Below are 15984 nucleotides of genomic sequence, written 5' to 3'. Positions count from 1 at the left end.
AAGCTTAAATGCAGATAATAAACACAGGGAGAAGAGAGAGAAGATATTTCAAGCAAAGGTAAAAACCACATGAAGAGTAGCATTAAGGCAAAGAGTGGGTGTTCACTGACAAGTTTAGTTTGATAGAGCATAGAGTTTATATATAGAGGAATACTTGAAGATAAAGTTGGAAATATGAAGGGATTGTAGAGGCCCTGGATACTAGACTGAGGAATGTGAACTTTCTTCTCTAGGCTGCAGGGAGCAATGAAAGGTTTTATATAGGAGAGAAATGTGATAAAAACATTATTTTAGGAAGATTAATCTCATCAGTTTCAGAGGAATAAGAGACTACAATAGTTCAAACAGGCAAAGAGGGCCTGAAACTAGGGTTTTGGTAGTGTAGTGGAGCAGAAGACATTGTGAAGAACGAATTAATTGGACTTTATAACTAATTAATGCTACTTCTTCCTCTATTTCATATTAAAAGACAACTTAGATTCCCAGATGGTTGAGAGAATTGTAAAAGTATGGAAGACAAGAGGTGGGAATAGCTAATGATTTTGTAGGCATAGTATTTGAGGCAAAAATAAGAAATCCAGAAGAAAATGTTCAGTTGATAGTTGGAAATGTGAGGCTGGAGTTGAGGGGAACCGTCCAAGTTAGAGATGGATAGTTAGAAGCCGTCCAAATAGAGAGGACAGTTAAGGCCTTGGAAATGGATGAGAACTACAGTGTAGAAGGTGTAGAAAGAGAAAAGAACATTTTGAAATATACATATTTTAGTGGTAGGTGAAAGAAAAAGATCAAAGAATAAGCAGCCAGGTAGGCGGATAGAGGAGGAGAGTTTCATGAATTAGGCTGTGGTCATTAATGACCATCTTCTCTTCTCTCCTCAGGCTGCCCACACCACCCATTTTCTTACCCTCTCAGCTAAAGACTTTCTTTGCCGTTTCCCCAAGAAAATTAAAGCCATTAGTTGCGATCTCCCTCTCCTTCTCTTTATGTCAAAATCTCTTGACCTCATTCACCATGTTCTCCCTTCTTTCTTCCATGTCATGACCCTTCTCCTTGCTAACACCAACCCTTCTACTGTTTAGATCCCAGCCCCTTCCATTTTCTGTATCAGATTACTCTCTAGACCTCAGTCATCATTTTTCTCTAACAGTCTCTCCCTGTCTCCTACCTTTACACATGCTTGTCTCCTCTATCCTTAAAAACTTTCACTGACTGGTATAATCCCGTCCCTCCTCCCTTTTTCACCTAAACTCATAGAAAAAGCTATCTACAGGGGGAAGACGTGGAAGAGAGAGGGTTAGGGATGGGCTTTCCTCCTTCCTTACTGCCCCCCTCCCTCCCGAATCAGAAGAGAAGGAAGACAAGTGGGACCACTTTGAAAATTGCAGTTTTATGTAGGATCCTCTCATTCCACAGTGTAGATGGACATACTAATTTTGTGTATAGTTTAAGTTCAGAATTTTTTAAAAATGAATTTTCAAAAATGTTTTCTACACTTACTGCCCTTACCACCCCTCCTCCGACTTACTTGCATTCTGGCTTCTAACCTTGTTACTCAACTGTAACTTTTCTCTCCAAAGTTACTGTTGAGCTCTTTAATTGCCAGATTTAATGGTCTCTTCTTGGTCTTCAGTCTTCTTGACCTCCCTCTTCTAGCCTAGATCAGAGATTCTTAACCTTTTTGTGTCATGGACCTCTTTGGAAGTCTATAGACCCCTACTCAAAATAATGGTTTTAAATGTATTAAATACATAGGACTACAAAGGAAACCAAGTTATATCAAATTAAAGATATAATTTTTCCCCTATCCAAAGCAGTAGACTCCCTGGAATATATCCAAGGATTCCTTTGGGATCCATAGATCCCAGGTTAAGAACTCTTATCTCAAATACTCTTTTCCTCATTCTCTTCCTACTTTCCAACCATTTTTTCTTTCTCTCCCTGTTTTACTAATTCATCTTCTCCATCATGCCCCCTAAATATGTATGTTCCTCCAGACTCTGTCCTGGACCCTTCTCTTTTTTCTTTCTAAACCCTCATCTCTTGTTGACATCATTAGCTCCCATAGTTTTAATTATTATCTCTGTAGATGACTAGCAGGTCTGTGTAGCCAGTCAATCCCAGACCACCCACTGCCCATGAATATTTGATAGTAGATGTCCTGGAGACATCTCAAACTCAGCATGTCTAAAGTAGAATTAATTCTATTTCTCCCTAAACCTACCTCTCTTCTAAACTTCCCTATTTTTTATCAAGAACATCACTATCCTTCCAGTCACCTACATTTATGACCTCAGTAACATTATTTACTCCTCCATCTTTCTCACCTGCCTCCATTATATCTCTTACATTCATCTTGGCCCATACAGTCACACCCTTTAGCTATTGTGATGGACTCCTAGTTTTTCCTCCCTGTCTAATGTCTGTCTCCTCTCCATTAGATTCTTCACTTATCGGCCAAAGTTATTTTCCTAAAATGCAGATCTGACCATGTAATTCCACTACTAAATAAATTCTAGTCGTCCTTTATTATTGTAGGATAAAATATAAACACTTCTCTTTGACTTGGAAAATCCTTCATGAATTGGTTCCAACCCATCTTTTACATTTCTTCTCTTCCTACAGTCTATGACCCAGCCAAACTGACCTTTTCTCTGTTACTTATACATAGCACTCTATTTCCTGACTCTGTGCTTTGGCACTAGCCATTCCCAAGGATAGCACTCCTTTTTCACTTCTACTTTGTAGATCCCTCACTTTCTTCAAGACATAGCTCATGTACCATGTTCTAAATGAAGCCTTTACTGATCTTCCCTCCCCAATAACCTCTTTAATTTGTATTTACATTGCTTATATTTATTCTATATATGCTTATATGTGTGTATGTGTTGTCTTTCCTGGAGAGTAAAAAAAAAATGAGTCAATCTTTTTTGTCTTTGAATCCCCAGCACCTAGCATGGAGCCCGGTTCATAGCAGGCTCTTAATAAAAACTTGTCTTTTATTGATAGTGTAAAATGCCATAGAGTGATAAAAGAAAGTGAGAACTGAGTAAAAAGAATCTATTGTATTTCACAAGAAAAAGTACATTGTGCAGTTTTGTAGAGTTGTAGGAATGGAAGACAAATCTTAAGGAATCTCAAGGATGGGGTATATGGTAAAGTGTTAAAACTATCAAAGCCAAGAGGTAGAATAACTTTTTAAATTTTGGTCGTGAAAGGAAGGTAAGAAAAAGATTATAGATAGAGGGGCCAGTAGGATCAAGTGGAGGATTTTTAGGCTTGTGGCACAGAATCTCACAATACACTTGCAAAGCTGGTAAATGGGATCTCCCACTTCCACATGCTTTTAAACAGGTAATTCTATGAGATACTTCACTTTTTTTCCTCATAATTTTTAGTATATCATTAACAGCTGCTTAATAGAACCAGTTTTTCTTGCTTTCTAGCCTTTTTTGGAGTTCTCCGTGTGGTAGTGATCACTCATTTCCTATAATCTAAAAGTTAGATTATTAGTAAAAAATATTCTTGTACTTTAAAATGTTATATTTTCTTCATTCACTCATAATGAGAAAGAAAGATCACATGTTCTAACAGGGCCACTCGAGAAGCCTTGATTTGAAATTTTGTTAAACCTTTACATTTAGAAACTGCCTTTTGCTTAATTTCAGATGGATGCTACAGTTGATACAGAGCAGCTGAAGGCCAAAAAACACAAAATGACCCATATAATTCAGGAGGTAAGGCAGAAGGATGGTGAGAGGATGATGGGAATTGCGGGATGACTAGAAAACACGGGTTCAAGCCATCCCTCCAATATACCAGCGTTGTGATCCTGGGGATGTCATGTAACCTGTTAGTGCTCTTGATATCCCAAACCGTAAACTCCAGAGGAAGGCCTAACCTGCATTGGTAAAGAGAGTTTCTCCACCTGAGAGTTCCCTGTTTTTTCTTTTCTTTTTGCCTTTACCTTATAGTTTTATTAAAAATCAGTTGGTCTAGACTCTAGTCATTATGGAAAACAATTTCATACTATACCAAAAATGTTGCTAAACTGTATATCATTTGACTACTTATTGATTTCATTACTAAACTTATATATACCCCAAAGAGATGAAATAAAGAAGAAAAGGACCCATAGATATTAAAATATTTAGTTAGGTCCTGATTAACAAAAACAACGAATCCCTTGAACTGGCACAAGAATTTGAATTCGTGCCATTCAAAGTTATAATTATGTAAAATATGTTAATTGGTTCCAATAGAAATAAACAGTGCTAAGTTGAATAGTGTAACTACTTTGCTGCATTCATTATTTGTACTTATCAGGACCTGTCTCTCTCTTTTTTTTTAAGTCTTTTTGGAAGGGAGAAGGTAGGGCAATCGGGGTTAAGTGACTTGCCCAAGGTCGCACAGCAAGTAAATGTTAAGTGTCTGAGGCTGAATTTGAACTCTGGTCCTCCTGACTCCAGGGCCGGTGCTCTATTCGCTGTGCCACCTAGCTGCCCCTATAGCAGCTCTTTTTGAAATGTCATAGGGAGGTCATAGATCCTGTCAGTTCTCATCCCTATGAGGTAGTTAAGACTTCAGACATCAGCCATCTGGGACATAGCCTCAAGGTATCACGGTACTATTCTGCAGTCAGTTCTGCTATAATACTTGTCTTAAAAAAATGAAGCAATTTCCAACAAAATTGATATAATAAGGAACAATTCGAGTATAATATAAACTTTATCAGCAAGAAAGAGAAAAATGCACCCAACTGAACCTACCACAAAACACACAGAGGGGTACATCTCAAACATCTACCCACTACCCCAATTCAGTGTGTTATCCAGCAAGATTGTGACAACACTTAACAATAACAATCTGTAACCCTTCTCACACCTGCTTCCACAAACACCATGTATTTTTCACACTTATTGTATGTCTTCTGATGTAGTAGTAGCTGTGGGCAGAAGAGGACTTGTTCAGACCCACAAACTCCTCTACCAACCTAACCCTCTTACTATCTGCCACTGAAATTGCTTCCCACCAAGATCTCCCTGTGGTGTAGCCATCAACTTCCCTAGACTGGGCCAGGCTGAGCAGCAGCCTGCTGCTGCTGACACTATTACTAATTGTAGCATTTATGAATTTCTTATTTAACACATATAAAACTGTACTACTGTTTTCTTTTTTTTATGGATCACTGACAGAGTGTTTGAGTGTTGTGCCATTTTCCCCATAAGCCCTATGATTTTTTTATTACTCAGTTTTTCATAGCATGGTGATTTTTTGGAACATATATGTTGAGTTATAGAAAAACTGACTATATAATGAAATGAGAAGTCAGGAGACCTGATTACTAATTCTCTGCCACTAAACAGACATGTGACTTTGGGCAAGTCACTAGTTTTCTCCAGACCTCAGTTTCCTTATCTATAAAATTAGGGAAATGAGCTAGTCTCTAATATCTCTTTTAGCATTAATATTCTGATACAGTAACATCAGGAATACTCAAAAAAGATATTTGATCTCTAAGGAAAATAGTTGTCACAAAGCCTCTGTAGTTTACTTAGGTTACCACTGTAATAAGCATGTATATCAGGATTCCACTGATAACCTAATTTCCCCCTAGGTCATAGTGGTTTATAGATAATAAAAAGCATTGAGGTGAGGGAGGGACAGCTTTTAGAAGTTGTTCTACTGAGAAGTGACAGTTTATAGCAAGGAAGGCGACCATTAGCAAGAGGCAGTATGGCATAATGGAAGATGATAGCAATTGGAATCAGAAGACCTTTGATTTAAATCCTTGTTTATATCAGCAAACATTTACTAAGCACCTGCACTATGCTGACAAAAAAAATTCCTACCTTTAAAGAGCTTACATTGTATTGGATTCTAATCCTTACTGTATGGCAAATAATCACTCTGAGCTCCACTTTTCTCACATAAAATAGAGATAATAATATTTACACTGCCTACCTCACAAAGTGGTTGTAGGCAAAGTGCTTTGTACTTGAAACTTTGTGGGATTTACACGCTAAAACTTGTCTTGTCAGTAGTGTGGCCTTGGAGAATTTAGCATTGCATTCCTACAATAAAAAAGCATTGCAAGGGCAGCTAGGTGACGCAGTGAATAGAGCACTGGTCCTGAAGTCAGGAGGACCTGAGTTCAAATGCAGCCTCAGACACTTGACACACTTACTACCCGTGTGACTTTGGGCAAGTCACTTAACCCCAACTGCCCTCCAAAAAGCAAATAAATAAATAATTAAAAGCGCTGCAATTGGCTTTAGTGAAGGTAAAATATTATTAAAAGCATAGCAGCCTAATATAATCATACTTAGATTTCTCTAGAGGTTCCTGAACTATAAATGTGATCCAGAATGCAATTTCACATCTCTGTTACCATTATCTAATACCCAGTTTAATGAGTGTAATATGTATCTAAATCAAATGAGTATTAAATTAATTGACTGATCTTAATACCTTGAAAAGAAATAACTCATATCATAATTAACATAAAATTTCCTCTTTGAAAATATTTCCTAGGCATTTTGTTACTAGTCTAAAAGAGACAATAAATGTAATTATTAAACTTAAGTGGAGAAATTCATGTTTTTCAAATACAAATATATGTCTTCATCTTGAGAAAAATGAAAATATGACCCAAAAAGGGCAAGAATATTTGTGAGTTATATTTAACCAGATTAAACCATATTTGACCAGTATTGCCTAAATAAAAGTCTATGGACAGATTGAAAGACTATACCAATCATAATTTATGAACTTGAGTGACAAAGTGTGTATATTGGTAGTTGTAATTATCTTTTGGTAGTGGGATAACAATCAGTTTTCTTTTGCAGTGTCTTAATCAAAATTGCATTTGTAGTTCAAATACAGGTTTTAATACAGATTCTATCAGTGACTCTTGTTTATTTTGATGAATAACAGTTCTGGGCTTGTTAACCATCTCCAGAATAAGGGGCAAGATAAAGGTACCCAGCACACTTGCATAATAACTTCAGGACTAAGTCATATGCTTACATTCTTGATCTTCTGTCTTGATCTTCTAAAGCAGTATTTAGAACTGATACTTTAGATATCTAATCCAACCCCTTCATTTTACACATGAGGAAACTGAGGCTCACAGATTTTAAATTACTTGCTCAAGGTCAAATAGGTAGAAAGTAGCAGACTCAGTTTATTTCATTAGGAAGAAACAAAATTTCTGGATTATAGAGTTTGTTGATATGGGGGCATATTTTGGTGAACACTATGGTGACAGTTATTTTAATTCTTGTTAAGTCAATATAATCTTTGGTTAGTCTTGGTGATTTAATATCTGTGCTCCTTGTAGCTAAGGGAACAGCTGTCTCAGGAGAAGAATCTACGAGAATCTCTTGAGGAATCCCAAGAAGCTATGCTGTGCAGAGTGCAGGATATGGAAACAACAGTTGAGTTGGAGCAAAAACAGGTAGGTGAGAATCAGGATTCTTCTGTCCACTTTCATGATGAAGTGAATCAGGAAGAAAATGTACTCTTTTTGCCTAAATCCCTACAAATGTTCATAATTTTGCCTAGATTTAATAATCGTTCTTTTTTAAAAATAATCCTCTGAAAACAATCTTGATATGATATTTTTTCTGTGATATGGTAAACATAATGGAGAAAACATGGTATAATGGAATAAATACCAAACACTTGAGTCAGAAGACCTGGGTTTAAGTTCTGGATGTTTTATTTACTCTTTCATGAGCCTTTCTTTGGGCAAATCATTTAACCTCTCCTAGGCCTTTAGAAAAATGTCCTTATTTAAACAATCTGTAAAGTTTCTTCTAGTCTTAACATTATGCAAATCTCTAATTATGGGCTTACTGCATAAAGTGAGGAAGGTCAATAAATAAATAATATAAAATTGCATTTATACTGCTGTTTTAAACTTTTAATTAGACAAACGAGGTTTTTGTCTTTCTTAGTTTGAATGTGTACAAGGAAAGTAATGTACCAGTCATATCTTGAGGTATTTTGTGGGGAGGATTCAAGGCTTATTTTATGTGCTGCTATCTATAATCAAAGCATCCTTTTTCTGTTAACAGATGGTTATTCTTCATAGTCATCATGGTCTAGTAGTTAGGGTAGTAGATATGGAATCTGGGACCCTTGGGTTTGAATACCTCCTCAGACCTTTGTTAACTGTGTGACCCTAGGCAAAATGCAGAATCACAGAATTTGAAAGTTGATAAGCAGTCTCAACAGCTAACTAATCCAACTTAGCACCAAAAGGCATGCCTACTATTAAGTACATTACTAGTGATCCTACTTTCTCTGCTTGAAGACTTCCAAAGAAGGAGAATCCATTCCCTCTTGATGCAGGTTATTACATTTTTGGACAGCTATATAATTACTAGGTAGTTTTTCCTGACATCAAGCCTAACTTGCCTCTTTGTAAATTCCACCCATTGCTCCTGGTTTGGCCTCCTGAGGTCAAACAGAACAAAACTAATCCCTACTTGATATATCAGCCTTTCAAATTCTTGAACACAACTATCTTATCTCCCATGGATCTTTTTTTTAACTTCAACCTAAATATCCCAATTTTCTTCAACCAGTTTTCATTAGTTATAGACTCAAAGCCCTTGACAATCTACAGTTATTCGATCAATGTCCTTCTTAGACTGTTGTACCTAGAACAAAACTTAGTACTGGAGAGGAGGTCTGATGAGACAGTGGTACTGTCACCTCATTGTTCCTGGAAATTATACTCCTCTTTCTGCAACCCAAGATTGCGTTAATTTTTTTTTTTTTTGGCTATCTCATTGCCAACTCATATTGTCCTTACAGTTTGCTAAAATCTCCAGATCTTTTTCAGACAAACTGCCATCCTACCATGCCCTTCCTATCTTATACATGTAAAGTTAATTATACTAAGTGTAAGGTTTTATGTCTGTCTCCACTGAGTTTCATCTTACTAGGTTCAGCCTGGTGCTTTAGCTTGTCAGGGGCTCTTTTGGATTCTGATTTGATCGCCCACTGTCAGTCAGTTTACAAACAATTATTAAGCACTTGCACAAGGGATGCAAAGAAAGGCAAAAACACAGCCATTGCTCTCGAGGAGAGGAAGAGCTTTTAGGCACCTGCAAAGGTGAGGATTACACCCTCAGATCATCAGGTAACGGTGTTACACAGCACAAGTGAAGCACAGTGACACTGAACCATAAAAAACTACTCTTTTTGAGTCTGGCAATCTAAATCATTGTGAATCCATCTGATTCTCTTATCATCTAACCCATATCTCTCCATTTTCTTTACCAGAATAGTATGAGATACTTTATCAAAAGCTTTGACAAACGGTAGATATATAATATCTGCAAGCACTCCCTTCTTCTACCAGTTTAGTATGCCTGTCTAAATAGGAAATGAGATTAGTCTGGCATAACCTAGTCTTAATTAAAAAAACCATACTACATCTCTGCGACCACTACTTCATTTTCTAAGCATTCACCAACCTCTCTTTAATGATTTTTTCTAAGAATCAAAATCAAGCTCTCTGGCCTACACTTTGGAAACTGTGTTCTTTTCCCCTTTTTAGAAACTTATAATAATATTTGCCCTTCTTAAGTCTTATGGCACTTCTTGATTTCTGTAATCATTTAAATATCACTGATAAGGCTCTTCAATGGCATCTGCCCTTTATTTCCAAATGTAGTTCATCTGGGTCAGGTGACCTGAATTCATCAAGGACAGCTAGGGTTCTCTTATTGTCCTCCTAACTTATCTCAGGTAGATCATTTATGCTCTGTCCTTTTCAGTGTAAAGGTTGTTCTCCTTTGCAGAGAAAATAGAAAGAAAGTAAGAGTGAAGAAACTCTGCCTTCTTTATGCTGTAAGTTATCAATGTCCTGTCCATCACAAGCACAGATGCTATCCCTAATTTCATCCTCTTTTTTTCTCAGCATAGCCAAATAAACAAACAAAAAAACCAAAGCAAAACCCTTTTGCCTTACCTCCATAGCCTCATCTCATTCTGAGCTTTAGCATTCTTGGCATTACTTTTTACAGAACCATACCATGCTCTTATGTTCATTTACTTTCTGTTACCTGGCCTTGCTCCCCATTTTCTGTATATTATTTTTTAAATATAAATTGTTCAGCGAATTTCCTGTGCATCCATACTACTGTCTTCAGACATATCTCACTTTCCTACCTCATTAGAAGTGATTCTCTTTGTTATTAGATTTTTATTCCTGAACATCTTCACTTCCTGCTGAGCTGACTTCCCCTCTAGCATTTTAGTCCATGTCCACCTACATATCTTTCTTCTGAACCTTTTAAAATCTGTTTCCCAAAACTTTAGAGTATTTGTTATGCTCTAAAGTCCTTTAACCTCTCTGGGCTTCAGCAGCCTCACCTTTAAAATGGGGGAAATAATAGTACTTAACTCACAGCACTGTTGTGAAGATCAAATGGGATAGTGATGCCTACATCAAAATGGGCACAGGCCAAACCAAGAAGTGGGGAATGATGGACACAAGCCAGGCAAGAATCTGTCATAGCAGTTCCGATTTATGGATCAGAGGGCAGGGTTTATATAATGAATGTAAAGAAATTATCTCTTAGGTTCCCATGAGAAAATGTTTAATGTTCTTGTTCATTTATGCAAATCTCTATGTTTTAATGTCCTTGTTCCCTTGCATGTATCTGTGTCTGGGTCGCTGCTTGGTTGTCACGTCCTAAACTCCTGCAAGTCAGGAAGAGATGGTGAGCCAATCTTAAGACATGATATAGCCTTCACAGGGAGCTGGCTTGGGAGAAATCCTGAACCAGAGTCTTACCATGTATGGACCAGGTGACAGACTGGCCCTTGACAAGATAATATATGAAAAGCACTTAAAGCACTGTATAAATGTTAGCTTCTTTTTATTATTATAGTATTAGAAAAAATTTTATTTCAGCAATTTGATCATGCATCCTCAGAGCACAGATTCAGATCAGGAAGGGACCCCCTCATTTTACAGATGAGGAAACTGATCCAAAAGAGTTGTAAAAGACTTGTCCAGGGTCATAAGTATTTGAAGCAAGATTCAAACTTGGGTTTCCCCTGACTCCAATTCCAGGACTAGCAATCCACTGTTACCTACCTAACAGTGACCTCATAGGTCTTCACTTTTGTGGACCTTGGATTCTGTTTAAGTCTTTAGTTATTACATATCTACACATTGCTTTTATTTTATTTCACAGACTTTAGAAGTTGGGCATGACTTAATAGATCATCTTGTGTATCGCTTTCATTTTACAAACGAAGACAAAAAGGTTTACAGAGGTCAAAATGACTAGCTCCAGGTCTTCTTGCTAGTTATGGAGAAAATTATGACTATAGAATGTTTGTAAAAGATGTTAGAGTTGAAATTTGCCTACAACAGTTTAAATTTTTTTTTACTTAATAAAAATGAGATTTTCCTATCTCAGGTAAAAGCCCTACAACAGGACTGCTTAACCCTGAGAAAAAATACAGAGACTACTCAAGAACAGCTGCATCAGGAACAGCAACGAACAGCACAGCTGGAATCTGACTGTGCAAAGCTGAGGACTGAGCTAAGTATGGAAAGAAACTTTAGAGATCCAGCTGTCTTTTTAGTTCTCCAAGATGTTGTGGCTAAAGCTTGAATTGCTAAGATCTTTCAAAATAAGGTCTTTGTGTTGAAGTAGTTAAATTGCTAATGGCTTTTATGTTTATAAAGGATCCTAAATTCTTGGAGAGGTCACTATTACCAGATTTTTTTGTGGACCTAAAGTCTGTTGTCTCAAGGCTCATTTTTCTTCATCTTTCACTGTCATCTACATTCTATGTTAGTCATGCTATAAAATATAGCCATATCCTAATACAATATCCTAGTATATTATCCTAGTATAATATCCATTATAAAGCACTGCTTCATCTTTAAGATCACTCTGCAATCAATTAACAAGTGCTTACTGATTGCCAATTGTATATTTAGTACCGTAGTGCCTAGTGTTGTGGTTGACTCTAAGATAAGACATAACTTAATTGTTGGTAGAACCAGGATATGAATCTATGGCTTTTTAAAACAAATATGCTACTCTCTCTTTAGACAGAACTATTTTTATTTTCTTTATTTCATTGATAAATTGTATGACCATGAAGATTTTATTCCTTTTGAGCTTCAGTTTATCTATACAATAAAAAGTTGAACTAAATGATTGTTAATGTGCTTTGCAATTCTGCAAATCCTGTGATTCCATGTGTATGTAGTAATTGCTAATTAAGCTAACAAAGGATTGCATTGTTCTAATGAGCAAATAAAAATTTTCCTAAATTACTTAAAGTAAGCTAAACATTCCCTTTCAAACTTATTTATACTATTTATTTACTAAACAACCTAATTATATACTATAAAGGTAAACTTTGACCCCACACCTGTCAGAATCCTCATATACTCTAAATTTATTTATTCAGGATTAGGACCTAGTATTATTGGCAATGGTATCATTTTAAGTCTTGAACCTAATTGTTTTAACATGTGTTAAGTAAAATCTGTTCTAGTTTTTTCAGGGTATTTCCTTTAGAATCAGTGAAATAGATTTAATGAGTGCCAATTTTTAGAATATCATCTTATTGGAACAAAACTAAAAGTTGGAACAAAAATAAAAGTATTGATGGATTTGTTTTCCCTCAAAAATAGTCACACCTTTCAGGAAAATAGTCACACCTTTCCTGGCATTCAGGAGAGACAGCATGATGTAATGAATAGAAAGCTAGTCTCAGGAAATAAGATAAGGTTTTAAATCATCTTATGTTATTTGGTACCATTACCAGTAGGCATCAAAACTAATATAACAAGATTTTACTTCCACGGTTTAGCCAAATTGTTGTTTAAAATGAAGGGTTTGTACCTTTAGAATGTTTTGCAAAATTGTTCTAGTGAATAGACCATTTGATTGATAATTTAAAACCGTGACTTATAGAGCAAGCTCCCTTCTGCATAGGTTGTATACCAACTGGCAACTTTCTGTTTCATTTCTAACCAATAAAAACGTGACTACAAATATCTGCCAAATCCTTACTTAAAAAGAATTTTAGAAAGTAATTTTCAGAGGAAAAATACTGTGTTATTCAAAGATACTATTGAAAATTACATGAATTTTTTTGTTTTAGAATCCAAAGATGACATCATTTCCCAGCTACTTGAAGATGGAAAGGCAAGTTGCAAGTAATTAGAAAACAAAGGATATTTTTTCCCTTCACTAAGGAATTTTGATTTCCCTTAAGTCTTTACTTTCAGTTCTGCTGAGTCTCTCAACTAATACTTCAGAAAATAACCTAAGTGTTAATAAGTGATTGAAGTGCATTCAGGACTGTGGTCCAGTTTAACAATATATGCACAAGAGTAATAGTTATACTGATTTCAAAAAGATAGGTGTATTTCCATTGTCTACTATTCCATAAATGAGAACTTCATAATGAAATACAATAAATACCACAACCTTTATGTCTCCCCATATATTAAGAAATAAGGCTAGTGATGTACAATTTTTACCTAGCCTAAATGTCCTCTGTGAGACAATTCTCTCCTAGGCTAATAGAGAGGTAATTATCCATCTAGAGGATTGACTCACTTGTTTCTATCTTCTTTTTAGGGATTTGAGAGTTTGGGTTTGGGGGGGACTTTTTTCCCAACTATCACATATTAAAAAGAACCAGAGATTATTTATTATAAGGTCAGATTATTTTACCTTTCCTCACGCAGTTGTTTTTCTTAAGTGAACAGTTTTGGCTTTTCCATTCTGCATAATGACTTAAATGCTATATTTACTTATAAGTTTATTGAAAAGAGACCTTAGTTTCATTGGAATTTGGAATTTATAAGGTGAGGGGTTCTGAAGGTAATTTTTTTTTTTTTGCTTTTTGGTGGGAAGGCAGGGCAGTTGGGGTTAAGTGACTTGCCCAAGGTCACACAGCTAGTTTTCTGTGTTAAGTGTCTGAGGCCAAATTTGAACTCAGGTCCTCCTGACTCCAGGGTTGATGCTCTATTCACTGGCCACCTGGCCTCCCCTAAAGGTACATATTAATAAATGTACAAGTTACATAAAAGTATGGAGCCTTATTTTTAGAGTTTAAAAATTATGGAGGATAAGAATTGGGTATTCAGTTAAATCACATGTAAAGTTAAATTCCCTCCAGTAGGGATTCTAAAATCTTTGCATAACTGAGTGAATTATTTTGATAAATAATTTAGGAATGAAGAGAGAATTGGCTTGTGGCTATCCATATTCTTCATAAAACTTTTAAAAACAGTAACCTAAGAAATCTTTTTTTTAAAGTTTCTGAGCTTGGGGTGACTAGGTGGCACAGTGAATAGAGCACTGGCCCTGGAGTAAGGAGGACTGTTCAAATCAGATTTGAATCCTTTCAAATCTGACCTCAGACACAACACAGAAACTAGCCGTGTGACCTTGGCGAGTCACTTAACCCCAATTGCCCTGCCCTCCCCGCTGCAAAAAAAAAAAAAGTTTCTGAGTTAGTATAGAGTAAGATTTAACCAGTCCTGAAATGGTGGTAATAGACTATATCTTATAATAATGGGAGCAACACCTAAAACATGAGTTGTGAAGATGAGCAGGTAAACTTTAACAGACTCTTTACAAGTCAAGAAAAATTGTATTTGCTTTTTCTCTTCTAGACTTTGTACTTGTCTTTTAGCCAAGAGCATAAAGAGGCTACACATTTAAAGTCTGAGATGGCATCCCTTCAGCAAACAGCAAAAAAAGTACAGGTAATTAGAATGGCTTTTCCTGAAACACTCTTCCTCATTTTTCTCTTTCATAGGATCATAGTGTCACAGATTTAGAGTGGGAAGAGTCCCTAGCAGTCATCTAGTCAAGTCCCCTCATTTTATAGGAAAAAAAAGGCTAAAGACTAAGTACTTGCTCAAGGTCACACAAGTAGAAGTGGTAGAGCTTTCCTTAATTGTTGATTAGTTTTATTAAGTTGGAGAGCCCTAAAATTAGAATTCATTTAACCCTGGTTAGTTAAATTCCATTCATGCTGATTATCCAGATTTAGTACTTCCCCAAACTCTAATTCTATAAGGACTTCTCAGAATTTACACAGCTCCCAGTTACTTTCTTTTTTTAAATTAATTTTATTTATTTATTTTTGTTACTTTTGAGTTTTGAACTGTCTCCCTCCTTCCCTTCCTGTCCTGTACTAGAGAAGGCCACCATTTGACACAGATTTATAAATATATACTATATGTACTTCTATTTATCAGTTCTTTCTGTGGAGGTAGATGGCATCTTCCTTCATGAGTCTTTTATAGTTTATTTGATTACTTATGGTACTCAGAATAACTTGATTTTTCACAATTATTTTTCAAAGAATATTGTTGATACTATATGCAACTTTCTCTTGGTCCTGCTCATTTTACTTTTTATCATTTCATGCAACTCTTTTCATGTTTTTCTAAAATCAACCAGTTCATAATTTTTTTTATTTTTTTGCTTTTTGGAGGGGAGAAAGACAGGGCAGTTGAGATTAAGTGACTTACCCAAGGTCACATGGCTAGTAAGTGTTAAGTGTGTGAGGCCAGATTTGAACTCAGGTCCTCCTGACTCCAGAGCTGATGCTCTATTCATTGTGCCCCCTAACTGCCCTCAGCTCATAATTTCTTATAGCATAGTAGGCTTCCATCACAATCATGTAACACAACTTGTTGACCATTCCCCAATTGATGGGCATCCCCTCAGTTCTTTGCCATCACAAAGAGAACTGCTGTAAATATTTTGGAACCATCTGGGTTCTTTTCCTTTTTCCCTTATCACCTTGGGAAACAGACCTAATAGTAGTATTGCTGGGTTAAAGGGTAAAGACAGTTTTATAACTTTGGGGACATAATTCCGGATTGTTCTTCAAAATGGTTGGATCAATTCACAGTTCTACCAACAATGTATTTATGTCCCAATTTTTCTACTTCCCCTCCGACAT

At 36.1% G+C, this 15984-nt stretch overlaps 1 protein-coding gene across 1 annotated transcript in view; it reads left to right on the top strand.

Moving 5' to 3' along the window:
* The window catches only part of CCDC150 (coiled-coil domain containing 150), a 127290-nt gene that overhangs the window by 11326 nt on the left and 99980 nt on the right, over positions 1 to 15984 (top strand). Inside the window, exons 5-8 of the mRNA XM_069070165.1 lie at positions 7340 to 7456; positions 11448 to 11577; positions 13156 to 13199; positions 14681 to 14773. Of these exons, the coding sequence (XP_068926266.1) occupies positions 7340 to 7456; positions 11448 to 11577; positions 13156 to 13199; positions 14681 to 14773 (384 nt within the window). The remainder of the gene's footprint in view (positions 1 to 7339; positions 7457 to 11447; positions 11578 to 13155; positions 13200 to 14680; positions 14774 to 15984) is intronic.

The sequence above is a fragment of the Petaurus breviceps genome, unplaced genomic scaffold, assembly GCF_028583685.1.
Source record: "Petaurus breviceps papuanus isolate PSGF00001 unplaced genomic scaffold, PetGlider_PUasm1.0 90804, whole genome shotgun sequence".
Classification (NCBI taxonomy): Eukaryota; Metazoa; Chordata; class Mammalia; order Diprotodontia; family Petauridae; genus Petaurus; species Petaurus breviceps.
Note: the sequence above shows the minus strand (reverse complement) of the source record. Positions and strands in the feature narration are given on the sequence as shown.